The sequence below is a fragment of the Misgurnus anguillicaudatus genome, chromosome 2 (genome assembly GCF_027580225.2).
Source record: "Misgurnus anguillicaudatus chromosome 2, ASM2758022v2, whole genome shotgun sequence".
Classification (NCBI taxonomy): domain Eukaryota; kingdom Metazoa; phylum Chordata; class Actinopteri; order Cypriniformes; family Cobitidae; genus Misgurnus; species Misgurnus anguillicaudatus.
The window spans coordinates 37,092,627-37,108,692 of NC_073338.2; the positions used below are offsets into that span (position 1 = coordinate 37,092,627).

General features: G+C 35.1%; 1 protein-coding gene across 2 annotated transcripts in view; it reads left to right on the plus strand.

Moving 5' to 3' along the window:
- Positions 1-16,066, plus strand: part of LOC129442779 (corticotropin-releasing factor receptor 2) — a 106,767-nt gene that overhangs the window by 43,725 nt on the left and 46,976 nt on the right. For both annotated transcript variants that reach the window (XM_055203052.2, XM_055203053.2), the window contains 3 exons: positions 7,003-7,088; positions 11,907-12,013; positions 14,261-14,378. In XM_055203052.2, the coding sequence (XP_055059027.1) occupies positions 7,003-7,088; positions 11,907-12,013; positions 14,261-14,378 (311 nt within the window). The remainder of the gene's footprint in view (positions 1-7,002; positions 7,089-11,906; positions 12,014-14,260; positions 14,379-16,066) is intronic.

Sequence of the window (16,066 nt, forward strand, 5' to 3'; positions counted from 1 at the left end):
TAAAGAGAGTGTTATGATTAATTTGATTCGATTTCTGTACCTAATGATAATTTTAGACCTTACTTAATGTGCAACTTTGTTCTTTTTTATAAATGTTTGTAATTTCTTGATTTGTTATTAAATTTCCCATCCATTTTTTTGCCGATCCGAAAAATCATCCGATCCGCGCCTCAAAAAACGTGGTGTGATCCGAACCGTGAGTTTTGTAATCCGTTGCACCCCTAATTTCTTCGGCACTGAAGATAACAGGTTAGAGGTCACACTGCACATGTGAGCAGCACATGCACGCATCGCAGAGGTTAAACTAAGCAGTAATGCAGAGATGGTTTTATTATCGAGTCTACACGGTATACTTATCTAAACACTCTTAATTTTAACACAAAATTAACCCAAAATAACACATAATGTGTTAAAATTACAGATAGGGCTCTATCTTACACCCGGCGCAATGCAGCGCAATGCGCGACGCAAGTGTCTTTCACTAGTTTCCACCCTGTGCAATTATAATTTTCACGTTTAGCGCCACGTTGTTTAAATAGCAAATGCATTTGCGCCCCCTTTTGCACCCATGGGCGTTCTGGTCTGAAAACGAGGTGTGTTCAGGCGCATTGTTGGCGTGTTGCTATTTTGAGGCAACTAAAATAGACTACGCCATTGACCGACAAAAACCTAGTCTAAAGTCAATGCCGCAATATGTTTTTGGTTATTTAAAGAGCGCATTAGTAATATGCGCCTATAAACGGGAGGACAACGCGGGTTTGCTTATCACATAGTACATGAATGCGCAGCAGCACAAAAACGCTTTTAAATATGAAAGATTTAAGATTATTATTGAGTCTCTTGGACATAAATGAGGACTAATTATGAGACGTTAGAAGGTGTAAAGAGCTGCTTCACCTGTAGCCTGGTAAGTAAATAAATGCTTTGCTTTAAACAAATGCATCTGTTTTTAAATGTTTAATGCTACCTCACGGATTTATTGTATATGATGACTCTGTACCTGTGGATATGGTGAGATGAGAAACATTTTTAAGTAATGCTTAAAAAAACTCTTTGCTTAAAAAACGGTGTCCAAGTGCTGAAATGTGCGGAGAGCCGTTTGTAAATTCTTTATCTCCTGTTTGTTACAAATAAAGTATTTTAGAGTACAAACCTTATCTTACATACTTGTAAAATTATTTTTTTGATGATTTTCGATAGCCATACATTTAAAGCAATTAAAAGCCTGCTTTTTTACTTCCATGACTAAAAGAAAACGACTTTTAAAGGTTTTAATAAAAAAATAACAATTTCAATACAAGTGAAAAACAACACAATTATTTAACATTATTCTTAAAGCTCACGTAACACACGCTGTTTCTGCATTTCTGATGTTAATCTGGAGTACCTATAGAGTAGTATGGCATTCTTTATATCTCTGAAGAGTCTTTAGTTTAATCAGATTTATAAAAGAAAGATTAGCTTTACCGAATCTTTCCGATAACGTACGAAAAAATGAAGAAGGAGGAGTTACTACCGCAGGAGGAGCGAGTACAAGTCATGCAACACTATACAACACTGTTTTAACTGATTCACTACATGTTCGTGTCATTTATATAATATACACGTGCCTATTTCCAACATAAGACAGAAGTCTTACTTACCACGTGTAACTCGTCATGACCCGGTTCTGAAAATCCATTGCATCAAACACACACGCAAAACTCCGCTGCTAATCCGGATAATAAACTATATCCATTGTTTCCATAAGGCTGGATGTCTTCTCCTTACATCCAAAAACACACTTCTTGTTGTGCCATTGTTGACATTTGAAATTAAACAAAGCTGAGTGGCGTGATAAGCTGTTAGCAAGCTCTAGCGTCTCCCACTGACTGACGGCTGGGCGGGGTTTTCCGGGGGAAGTTTTCCGGCGGAAGCCCATATAAAGAAGTGATACGTATCGAAAACCCCTGAAACGTCAGTTAGAACTGTAATCGAAAAAAACTAGCCGAAACTTGTACGAACCCTGGCGAAGTGCATTCGGCACAGAAATACTCTGAAACACGCCCAACTGCGGTTTTGACACTTTGCCTACGTTTAGCATGAGGAAACAACTCTATAACTGTGTTAATAAGTCAGAATGCTTGAAATACCCTTAAACCCCCCCTTTAAACTGGGGATCTTCTTCCTCCGCTTAGTTTTTCAGTTTACAAAGTCCGTCATCTAAATAGGGATTAGACATAGCGCCAGCGCCGCTGGCTTTTAAAGGGGATGAGAGCTGAGACTCACATTGGTTTATTGCACGTTACGCCCAAAATACTCCCATTACAAAAGGACCAACCCTTTTCGACCATGCGCTCGGCGCACAAACCATTTTTCCCGTCGTTAAATTAGCAAAAGTGGATTCGGACACACCCATTTAGACGTTGCCCTGTGCACTTTAGACAATGCGTTTAGATCGTTAAAATAGGGCCCATAATGTGTTAAAAGTGTAATGCACAAAGATGTGTAAAAAACTAACACATCCTTTTTAGGAGTGCACTTTTTTAGTAAGCATCCCCCATAGAAGTATATAATGTCTATTGCTGGACTCAAGCTAAAGTTTCACTGTTTAAAAATATATATTGATTTATCCTTCTGCTATTAATAAATAGATTTCATTAAATCCATGTTGATCTAAGTTGTTGACAGGTCTATTGGCGCTATTATCAAGTGAAAAAACTGCACATAGAAGGAATACTATTCTAGTGAAAGATCCCTATACATCCCAGGTCTGTTAGTGTATATCGAGGTCTCTGCAGGTCTAATACCAAAAATATCATTTTGAATCTGTTTTCACTGCTGCCTGAAGGGTGATATGGAAAGTTTCAGGAGTAGCTACATTTCCAATCCATCATGGGCACTAATGAGAGCTTTGGCAGCTGTCTGCAACACTCATTTGACAGAATGTCCCCGCGGACGCCTTTACACATCTCTTCACATCTCTGTAAATACAATATATTTTTATACACTGCCGGTTAATGGTTTGGACACAACAACTGATATTTATTTGGCTTTTCTTATTTTTAAATAATAGATAACAAAATGGTTTTATATCTCTGCTGGTTTATACAAAGTACCGTCCATCAGCAAATCAACAGCTTTGCAGTACACTTTAAGACACAAGATTGAGGGCACGGTTGGAATGTATTTTTCTGTCTTGTTGTGTTTCTGAAGGTCGCTGTGGTGTGCTTGAATATCTGTTTTCATCCCCAGCCACATGCTGCATCCATCTCTTAAGGTCTTAGTGTCTTCACTCTATATTGTATGTTTGGTTTGCCATGTATAAGCATTACTTCTGTTGCTGGTTAACGCTACGTCTCATTGCATTCAAAAGGCATGCAAATACACGAAGCAGTTCGATTTCCAGAAATAAATGCCCTTTGAGAAATGGATTCTTAGTGATAAATAAATAAATAAATAAAATATCTAATTAACCTTTGAGAACAGACTGACAATGAACTCTGAGGTTGATAATCAATGGCAAACGCTTAGGTAGATGCTGTATGGTTTCAATTTTCAACACCATTCGTTGCGTTACTACTGGTATGAAAATTGCTGCATTGTTGTGAATGATGTACTGTAATTGTGCCAGTTTTCCTATCAGAGCACCTCCAGCATGAAAATCCATAGTTTGGCAGTCATCCTTGCAGACACTTCCATTTTTATTAAAATAGAAATTGGGCAAAGCAAAAAAATGCTTCTGTCTGCTGAACAAAAATATCAAGTATTGGCAACAAAGCAATGGATTTTGCAGCCCTGTGGAGACGTAGACTGTTAGATAAAAATGGTCAAAATATTTACCCCAGCTGTCAGTGGGGCAGTACCATTTACTCTATCTGGCAGAAACTGATATATTTAATGATATATTTAAGAAATCTGGTTATGGGCAGAATGCTTGTATTAGATTCATAATGAAGAATTAAAAGCTGCCTTGGGAACATTTTCTTGTCCTTCTGAAAAGCAGTGTAGTAAAAGGCTTGGCAGTAATGTAACTGAATCTTCTCACATACAGTACGTTTCTTGCATCTGTAGGTGAAGGTGATAAAATATGCACTGTTATACTACAGAGCTGAAAACATCAAACATTATTCAAGTTCAGGGTGTTAATAGATGATATATCTACCCAGGGGTTGGGATTATCTATATTTTGCCCAACCATGGCTTTATTTTAGAGTATAGATGTGCATGATTGCCATTGGAGAATAAAAGATGTATGGTCCACTTAATATAAAACTAATCTGGTAGCCCCTGACAAGTGTTTCTTTTTAACCTTCTGTGCCAGCAGTCCTAAAACTAATTTGTAACTTTTACTGAAAGCTTATCTTATGCTCACCCCTTTTAAAACAAAAGGTGCCTTTATTAAGCTACTTTGAATAGGAAAAGCTGACTCATTGTGAATTGTGAAGTGCCTCTTTAAAAGGAATTTAATAACAAAATACAACAGTTAAAGGGATTTTGACGTTTCTTATTTAAGTTCACAAGTTATCTTCCCATAAAATGAAAATATATGAAGAGTTTGATTTCAAAACGCAATAAATCCATTTTGACTAATTTCGGTAAAACGTGTTTTCTATACCAAGTGACAAGATGAAAACCACTTTTTTCTGGTACAAACTTTCACATAGCATCTTTATATAGGTTATAAAAACATAAAAAATTCACATTCTGTAAAATGTTTTGGTCTTGCTCGATTTTCGTTAGCTTCGTGTAAAATAATGAAAGTTTCTCATAAGATCCCCTGGGGTCAATGTGTTAGCATGACAGAAGCTTGATGCTGTCGGGAGAACAAGCAACAGCCGGCATTTTTCTGTCTCTCGAGTGCCTCTCTTTATGATTAGATGTTGTTGGCTTATGTTTCTTTCCCATCACAGAAAACAACCACAGGTTTATCAATGCCATAAAGTATTATTTTGTTTTGTTTGTTTGTTGATCACGAAGTACAAGATGAGGAAAACTAGGATTCTGGTATTCAATGTGTCGCCATTGTTATTTACAGTGCGTGGAATGGTGCGCTGTGATTTGTTGAGCGGATTTATTGCATTCTGCAGAAAAGGAGGAGTGGCATTTATTGCGTTTTGGGAAAAAAGTGTGAAGAAATGACAGAATAACACGGCGGACGTTGTATTTTGCGTAAAATTAAGAATTTACTTTTAAATACTGCACTCTTAAGAAAAATGGTTCTATATAGTACCAAATAAGGGTTCTTCAGCTTGTAACAATAGCAGCACCCTCTTTGGTACTATATAGAACCCTTTTTTAGATGGTTCTATATAGAACCTTGCCTTGAAAAGTGCTACATAGATGTTTTGTTTTTTATTTATAGCACTTTACATGGTTTAACAGTTTAAAAACAGAACTGCAAGACATCAGAAAAATACTTTTATTTTCACTTTTTCATTACATGAGATATCATACAATAATAAATATGTGCATTAAAATCAGAATCAAAATAAATATATTAATTATTAAGCAAATATAACAAATCATTACTCAAATAAGATATGGATGTTCAATAACAGCTTCAAAATTAAATAAATGAACAAAAAAATTTGGCAAAGACAATCATTCTAAATAGACAACAATAACATGAAATTAATAAAATCATGACAAATGCAACATCAAAACATGCAAATGATAATAAATACTGAATATTAACACATTATGACATTACATTCAGATGTAAACACTTTAGATAGATGGCATAGAATACAAATGAATGGGATGTTAATAATACATTACTAACTGTAAAAATTAATGTGTCAATGTTAGAATCTCGCCAAAAAAGTCCATATTATTTTGTTTGCTGGGTCATTGTACAGTACATACTCCATCCAATGTTCTTTGTTTTGTGGCAATGATGCTGAACATTTAGTCAGATAAGAGTAAGATAAAAGATGGCCGCTATTGTCATGTTGATCTTAAGACGCAGGCTGTGATTAACACAGATCTCCATCACCTGGCTGTGGTCATCATCATACAAGGTTGAGCATCAGGCTGAACAAGATTTGGATCTGTTGGAGATGGGAGAAAGGATAAGACATAGAGACAAAACAAGATAATATTAGCCTGGAGTTTGCTTACATACTGTGTGTAAAACATGATTTGACAGAAGTTTTAATATGATTCTGCTTGAAAATAACTGACTAAATTTAAAATCAAAAAAGGAGGGAACTGAAGAACCCTTTTTGTCAAGACAATGAACCATTTCGGGAAAAAAGGGTTCTTCAGTAAGCTATGGTTCTATATAGAACCTTTACCATCATTTCAGAACCTTTGAAGAACCATTTTTCTTAAGAGTGTGACTTGATACAATACTGATTTTGCCGGTAACTATTTTTTTTTTTTTAATGGTGTTTATCACATTTTGGAACCAAACTCTTCATATGAAGCTAAGACCAGGGCAAAGTAAGACTTTCTGAGCATGACATATTTTCAGATATGCAAAAAACTCCCAGAAATAAGACTCTGACATGTTTAAACGACACATTTAAAAAGCTGGGTTATTTATGCTGGGTTATGTTCAAGCGACTATCCCAAATTTTACAGTGTAAACCCACTGCATTCTACTTATGCTGGGTTGTTTTAACCCAAAATGCTGTTTTAACACATTGTTGGGTCAAATATTAACATTTTTTGGGTTAATTTAACTCAACAATTGTTTGCCCCTTTAGTCAATGGATCTGTTAGCTTTCGAAATAATATGTAGTTTTACAAAAAATACATTACAGTGCACAGATTATGGAAATGACTTTCTTTACATTATTGAATAAAAAGCTTAACATCTAGCAGCTGTTCAGCAAGTATACCTGACCTAAGGAAAATTTCTTTCAAGCTTCTGAATTTAAATTCCTTTTCAGCTTGTCTGAATATGAATTCATTTAAGCCACTGGCCAGTCATGCATTGTGGAGTTGAACTGCATTTCCATTTAAACTTTGAGAACTACGATGCACTTACTTTATACTGCTTTCAATTCCTGACAGGAAGCGCATATAGAGAGTGCTTGGAAAATGGCACATGGGCGCTGAAGAGTAACTACTCCAACTGTGAGCCCATTTTAGAGGAAAAGGTGGGTAAATGTGTTTGAATGCAATAGATATATTTTGTGAAGAAATGGATTAAATTACCTTCAGATTACCATGGTAATTTGCCATCCAATATAGCCATTATATAAAATATTTTACAATAGCAAATACATGGCAGGGCTCCAGACTGTGACCGAAAAGTGTGAGTTAAAATTTGACGCATTACAAAGCTGACGTGAAGAAATTCTGCATTGATGCATAATAAAACAATAACAGACGAATTTCTTGTTTTTATCACATTTAAAAGTGTTGCTTTTTGGAAAAAATTAGACTTTTATCGTTTAGACTTTATTTTCAGTATCATCGCTTTCTCAATTACCCCTACCTGTCTCAATGAGCTGCGTTAAAGCACCTTCTCATATACAGTACTTTTGAACTTGAATCACTGTTAAAGCTGTTGTTATGGTTGTTAAAGCTGTAACCCGCTGCGTCACATCTAGGGCAACTGATATACTGTGGCATCGCTAGGCCCATTTTAGGTGGGCTTTAGCCCCCCAGAATTTTTACCCTGCCCCCTTAACTCTTTCCCTGCCAGCATTTTTCATGATTTTTACAAAACTTTTAATGCCTCCCAGAAATTGCTCTTCTTTAAATATATAAACATACAATATATTAAATGAAAGAACAGACCATCTGCTTTCAAACAAAAAACCTGTTTCATCCTACCTTCATCAGTTCTCTTTTTATCACCTCTCAAATATGGGTAGGTTTCTTCAAAAACACAACCTGTACACAGATTTGTGATCACTTTAGTCCCCTTTAAAAAAAAAAAGAAAAAAAATTTAGTCCCCTTTAAATCTTATATGAAAACAGTGAAGGCCTTTGGCTCTACGCTGTCTTTAAGTCTGTATTATTTAGCGCCTTTTCAAGTTCATTCTGCACTTTCAGAAAAAAGGTACAAAGTGTACCAGCGTATACCTTAGAGGTACACTCTAAAAAAATAGTGCTAAATAGCATTAAAAAGCTCGTAATCATAGGGGAACCATTTATAGTATATACCTGTCATGTTTACAGAGAGACGGGACCCAAGTGCAGGTAATGTGGAACTCAATGGGGTTTATTTAACCAAAAAGCCCACGAGGGGGCAAAAGACAAACTTAACAACAACTTGACAAGACAGAAGACACAACACGAGACTAGACTTGACTTGATTCTTTGACAATCGGTCATCAGAACAAGGGCTCAAGACACAGGACAATACAAAATGATTCAGCACAGGACAAGACATATAGGGAAAACTGAACAAGATAACAAGGAAGCTCAGGTGCAGGGAGTTAACTAATAATGAATATTTAACGAGGAGACAAGAGGCGGGGACAGAGACAAGACACGGCAGCACACTTCCCAAACAAAAGGCCATGTGCTGTCACACAAAACATGGGTACTGCCACGATCCTGCCACATGACCATGAACTACTATGAGTAACTATAACAGACTGGCAGGATCATGACAATAGCACCTATGAAGAACATTCCAGGGGTGATATATAGCACCACTATTGCACCAGATATGGTTCTATATAGCACAAATGGTTCTACACAGGTGCTATATGGCACTTAAAATGGTTCCCCTAAATTTCTGTTTATGTGTCATTGTCACGTATTGGTTACTCAACTGTTTTGTCCTATTTTCTTACCACTGTTGCCTCGGTTTAGGGTTAGATTTACATTAGATTATATCTTTACCCAAACCCAACTCTAACTCTAACGCCAGGCAACAATGGTTTAAAAATAAGAAAATATACATTTAGAAAAAAATAGTATAAACCAATAATTAAAGTGACATCCTAACGCAAACAACAAATCTAACCCTAAACTAAAGCAACAATGGTTTTAAAATAGGAAAAATGACACATAACAAAAATTTGTGATACGATCACAAAAAAAGCAGAAATTCATGACAATATCACAAAAAAGAACAAAAAATTATGTGATTATAGGTGCAAAATTTCGTGAGACTGGGTAGCTTACAGCCTAGGGTAAAGTCAGCATGTAGTGTATCCACTGATCTATATAAATGACTGGATTGCTCATGACGTCACATCTGTGAAGCCATCGCGCCGCCATGTTGGTATACCCAAACATTCTATTAAATCAATGGATGCGATTTTAGTGATAAAACATCACTTTACTAGTCTCTGTTTTTATCTGAAGTCTCCATGTACATTATTACAACGCAAACGTCCTAAGCATGTATAGTTATTTACTTGAATTTGTACATTTTGCTTTTTAAACAGTAAGTTACTATACATTCATCTTCATTACAGTATCAGATCAGCAGACAGACCGCAGCATATTTAGTATTAATGACAAACGTGCTTATTCTGAAATCTAAATAAATAATCATGCTTTGTACCGTATGTGCACGCAATAATTTGCTGGTTTTGTAATTATGTTATCTTTACAAGTTACCTAAACTTATTCCGAGAAATAACGCTGAACGTGTAGCTTAATGTCAAAAAACTTTATTTATGCCCGTGTCATTAACAGAATGCACCAGACGCACTCCCTTAACGTTTTTTTATAAATCCATTATCCTATTTAAACATAAACATTGTAAATAGCACCAGAAATACTTTTATTTTACGTACACATATCCGAAAAATTAACCTTGTGTGACTGATACGCTGTAAAACGGGTGAAATTAGATCATGATTTTGAATGGAAGTCAATGACGCCCTCTGCCGGTTGGGTATACCAGTCATTTATATAGATCAGTGAGTGTATCCTACATAAACAACGATTTGGTACAAATATCATGTAATTTAATGCTAATATAAGTGAATGGTACTCTGCAAGGATTATCAGCTGTATTCCGAGTCATACTGTAGCGTATGCAGCACCACCAAACTACACCGAATGTGCCGCCACATTGTAGTTAAAAGATAAAACATTTTGCCAACATGAGGTTTTATGTCACTGTTACCATGGGTTCACACCAGCCACGTTTGAGGCATTTACCGCGTCTAGTTTGCAGCATGAACATTTTGAGTTCACTCGCTTCATTCACACGTAAAAGCTGGGAGTGAAATTCTAGTCATCAAGACATTCACGCGGAAATTTGCGTCATGGAACGGGCTTCTGCGACTCCACTCGCTTTCTGTAATCACGTCACTGCTACTGCAGGTTCCTGATTAGTTAACATGGCGCGTTTTTCCGCCAAAGTTCTCATTTTTCAACTCACACATTTCCCACGGGAACGCTCAATCTGCGCGAACTATATGCGCGAATGTGGCGGAATCGCGTGTACCGCGCCGCGCTAAACGCCTCATTCGCGCCACGAGACCTCCAGAGACGCATCAAAGCGTCTTTACATTGACTTAACATTGATATCACTCGCGCTTGACGCCTCTACCGTGGCTGGTCTGAACGCAGCATAAGTCTTTTTTCATCAGGGCAAAACGTCTTCATCAGCATGCATTGATTAATTCCATGTTGTTGTACAAATAAAGTATACGACCAAATCATGTGCCGGTGCGACCAGCTAAGAAGTTGGTCGCACCAGTGTAACCAGTGGAAAATTTTGTCTTGAGCCATGCGTAGGTTAGACATTCAATGTATAATTTGTGCAAACAGTAAATATTAAAACAAGCAAAACCCAAAGGGCTGTAATGTTGTGTGAGAAATGGCATATGGTACTTCATAGACTTCAATCACGTGCCTGGAGGGGAAACATTGAACCACTGTTGCACTGAATACATGACACTACATAAATCATAGGCCTGTTTTCCATCTGTTTCAATTCACAATAATTAGATTAGCTCAAAAGAAACATTACTTCAATACAAAGCAATAAAAACAAAGATTCATGCTTACTTTGTTGTTTAAGGGAGTTTCACAGGCATCGAGGGGTTTGGTCTTTTCTATCTTATTTGATTAAAAACGTATTATTGATTATTATTATTATTATTATTATTATTATTATTATTATTATTATTATTACAGTATTTATTTTAAATGAATAAAAAAATTGTTAAAAGATGTGATGCCTATAATTAATATCAACATATACATGCTTATCTGCTGAACCTTGCAGCTATTTCACATTTACATACAGTGTGTAAACATTACACTCAATACACTCCACTGAATCTTTGACAGAAAGCATAGTAAATTATCTGCTGTTGCCAAAAAATGAAATCCTATAATAACATTTATTACAGTCTCCCATTTCACCTTCACACACCGGCTGAGCCATCCAACTGTTGTTTATTTATACTTGCTAAAGTCAGAAACATAAAATGGGTCCATTATAAGTCAAGAAGACTCTTATATAATTGCATTTTTTGCTGCTTTTTATTCCTGTATAGTCACTGGTATGGTTTGTTATGCATGTTATGAATCAACCTATATTTAATGAGAGAAACTAGTCGGCATTTGCACACTTAAAATTAAATGTTGTGTTACTAATTAAATATCTGTAGACTCTTTTTCGGTTCACTGAAGCTCATATCATTTTCATGCATCATTCAAGTTCTTACTTCACTTTAAATATCTTCTGCATGCAAACAATGTGCAAAATTCCAACCTTTTTTTTCACCCTTGTTACAGTTCTGTGACCTCATTTTAACTTCAAAGACTCGTGAGGAATATATAAAAGACTCTCATTCCACACAACCCTCCATAATGTGTTAAGCAAGGGCAAAATGGTCACTGAATAATAACTATCGATTTGTGCTACAACGGCAATCATATCAAAACAGATATACTGTATAATCCTTTATGTTTAAAGATGAACAATGAATTATATTTTGATCTTTGAGAATTATTAATACTAAACGTTTTTTTTTTGTTGTTCACAGAGGAAATACCCTATGCATTATAAGATAGCCCTCATTATAAATTACTTTGGTCACTGTATATCTGTTGGAGCTCTAGTTATCGCCTTCATTCTCTTCATGTGCTTAAGGTAGGTATATCTTTCATGTTTCTGTACTGAAGTGCCTTTTTCACATAAATGTGTTTGCTGTCGCGAGTTGGTACCTTTTTAAAAAGAACACATTTGTAAAGAGTGTCTATTGGTATCTCAAAGACATAAATCTGTACCGATATAGCACATATTAGGACATTTTTAAAGGGTACCGTCTCAGTGATAGCTTTTGTACCATTTTTTCTGACAGTGTACACATACATTAATATTTAGTGAGGACTTAATTTCTAGATGTAGTTTGGGAGATCTAGTAGATTTTCCTTTTAGTCAAAGACGTTTAAAGACTTTAAGGCATGCCAAAGCGAGCTGTACCTGCACTCCCAGAAATAAACGTACAAAAGTTATCATGGGGGTGGTACTTTTTCAAAAAGTACCCTTTTGTAACCCAAAAGGTGCATATTGGCACCTCGAATGTACATACCTGTACTGATACTTAAGAGGTACCTACTGATACCTAAAAGGTACATACATATCTGTACCAAAATGGTACTGTCTTGGTGACAGCTTTTGTACATTTTTTCCTTAGAGTGTGTATATAAAATATTTAACATTGAAAAAGGTGAACACTTTCTAATGTTACAGTTATTTCAGCTCTGATTTATGCTTGTTTAATAAGCAACTTTTATTCATTTCACATATGTGACCTTGGACCACAAAACCATAAGGGTACATTTTTTTAAAATTGAGATTTATACATCTTTATACAATAAAAAAGTCACCTTTAAAGTTGTCCACATGAAGTCCTTAGAAACACATATTACTAATGATAAATTAATTTGGATATTAATGGTATGAAGATTTACTAAATATATTCATGGAACATGATCTTTAATATCCTAATGAATTTTGGCAATAAAAGGTTAATTTTGACCCATACAATGTAATGTATTGTTGGCTATCGCTACAAATATACCCGCGTTACTTATGACTGGTTTTGTGGTCCAGGGTCACATATGGGTGATTCGCACAAAATCCAGATTTAGAAGGTGTCCAGCATCAGAATTTTTAAAAAGCCATTGAAGCCAATTTTTTTGCACTTAAAAGTTTAAGGTCTGAACTTACTATAACCATTATTTTTTAGAGAATTTAATTCTCATTACCACATTAAAATACATTAAATATATGCATTTACAAACTCATGTTTAGGTAATGAGAACTATAAAGTTGTCTAGGTACTATGACAAACAAAATTTTAAATTTTATCTGGAGAGAAAAAATAAGAACTGCTTACCTGGTAGCCATCTTGAGTGTCGCAGTCAATTATGTCCCTTTCAACATTTAATTTTTTTTCTTTGAAAATGTTAGTTCCTTGAGGGCTTAAACAATTATTGAAAATTGTTGCGGAGGATGAGAAAATTGGTCTTGGACACATTTATATTCCTTATTATTGTCTCTAAATTTACCAATGATTACCAAATACCACATATTTCTTTACTGTAAATGTTTATAGTATAACATGCACTAAAGCATTTTAGATTTTTTAATTATAAATATTTCCATGTCAAAGAACCCACATCCAGTCATTGACAGGTTGTGGTAATGAAAATTTTCCCCTTAAATGTGGAAAAAACAACAAAATTGGTTTGTATGATGTCATATTGCAAAATAGTACATGAAGAGATGTTTGTAACTGTATGCTTCTTATTTTGATACTTTTATTTTGCATTTACTTTTTTATCAAAATGTTTCATGACACCTCATAAGACATAATCCCGCGATTTTACACTGATTCCATTAAAATCCATTCTTTATTACTTTTTCCAACCAGGATCCTAGTCTTACTATGTTAACAAATACCTATATTTCATTTAAATAGTTTTTTATATTTAATATACAACCTTTATACAACCCCAAATCAGAAAAAGTTGGGACACTGTAGAAATTGTGAGTAAAAAAGGAATGGAATAATTTACAAATCATTTTATTCACAATAGAATATAAATAACATATGAAATGTAGAAAGTGAGACATTTTGAAATGTCATGCCAAATATTGGTTCTTTTTTTACTCACAGAATTAGGGGTTGTAAAAAAGTATTAGTTTAATGTTAATGTATTACTGTAATGTTAAGATAAGTCATATATAATGCATGCCAAGATGAGTTTCATCTCTAGTCTCTCTGTGTGATCTCATATTCAAACACATTTTTATAACCAGTTCATGCAAATGCTAAAAATGAGTCATCGGGTATATCGCTGAAGTTAATGTTATTTTTCCCATTTTAAGGAGCATCCGATGCCTTCGCAATATAATCCATTGGAACTTAATTACGACGTTCATTCTAAGGAATGTAATGTGGTTTTTGCTTCAGTTGATTGACCACAACATTCATGAGACCAATGAGGTAGGAAACACTTTGCAACTATTTACCTATCAGCGTTTTAGTATGCAAGGGCATCTGCAGGTTTATAACATTTGCATTTATGCTTTTGAGAAGTGATTTTATAGCAAAGCTGCATGTTTAAAGCTTTCACACTGCATGTTTCTAAAACAAGCAGCTTATAAGATTAAAAAGTGCTAGTACGATTTCATTCTTAAAAATCACATCCTGTCCTTCGAAAGGTAATTGTTTTACACGTACTGCCTACTGAAAATAATTGACATTGAAGAGAGAGTATGAGGCTATGATCAGCCCGAAGTGCTTCATGATGTTCCCATCATGCAGTGCTAATTTACTCTTCACAATGAATGACTGTGTTTGTCACTAATTATTACAAGTGCTTTACATTAACATAAGAAAGCGTGATTGTTGTGAATATTATTACTGGAGGGTTTTTCCATTTTATGGAAACAATAGCTATGATTTTCCATCATATTCTAGTACTAGGCTAGTGAGTATAAGGATGGATTGTGGGTATACTTTATAAGAGATGGATGGCTCTGTTCCTGAAAGACACCTGGTCATTACAGCATTTCCAAAAAGCTGAAACAAAGTAGTTGTTCTTAGCTGTGTTGGGAACATATCTGCTATAAATCTTGCTTAAAGGGATAGTTCACAAAAAAATCTGTCATCATTTCCTCACTCTCATGTTGTTACAAACTTGTTTAAAGTTCTTTGTTCTGATGAACACAAAAGAAGATATTTTGAGCAATGTTTGTAACCAAATCTAACAGTTCCCATTTTTCCTACTATGAAAGTCAATGGGACCTCTGATTGGCTTGATTACAAACATTTCTCATAATACATTCATGTTCATCATAACAAAACATTTCAACAGGTTTGTAACAACATGATGACAAAATTTAATTTTGGGGTGAACTATCCCTTTAAATCCCTGTAAATTTCAGCGGCATCTAGTGGACAAACATGTCATCGTTGGAGACAATTTAGTAAAAAAATGTGTCCGTTAAAGGCTTATGTAGAAAAATGGTGGCACAAAATGGCGACTTCCATGTAAGGGGACCCTTGGTGTATAAAAACGTTTCATTCTAAGGTAATAAACAGATAACGGTTCATTATAAAAAATTTCATACACCCCTGATAATATAGTTTTGTATATTATTTAGCATTTCTGTCAAGAGATCCTTCTAAAAATTACACACTGCACCATTTATTTACATTTATTCATTCATTTAGTAGGCATTTTTATCCAAAGCGAATTACAAGTAAGGAATAGGAACAGTGCCTTTTAATTCACTATTTTCACAATATTTCAATATTATACTGTATTGCCTTTAAAACAGCTCAAATATATATTAAAGGATTAGTCCATTTTCTTAAAAGAAAAATCCAGATAATTTACTCACCACCATGTCATGTATATGACTATAAACAATCCCAAACGAGGCATAAGGGTCTTATCTAGCGAAACGAGTGTCATTTTTGACAGGAAGAGTAACAAATATGTACTTTTGGACCACAACTTCTCGTCTAGGTCCGGTCCAGCGGTACCTAACGTAAATGCGTAGTGACGAAGGGAGGTCACATGTTACATATATAAAACGCACATTTGCGGAACATTTTAAACAATAAACTGCCACAAAGACATTAATTAGTATCAGTTGACATACAACAACGTAGGAACGGTCCTC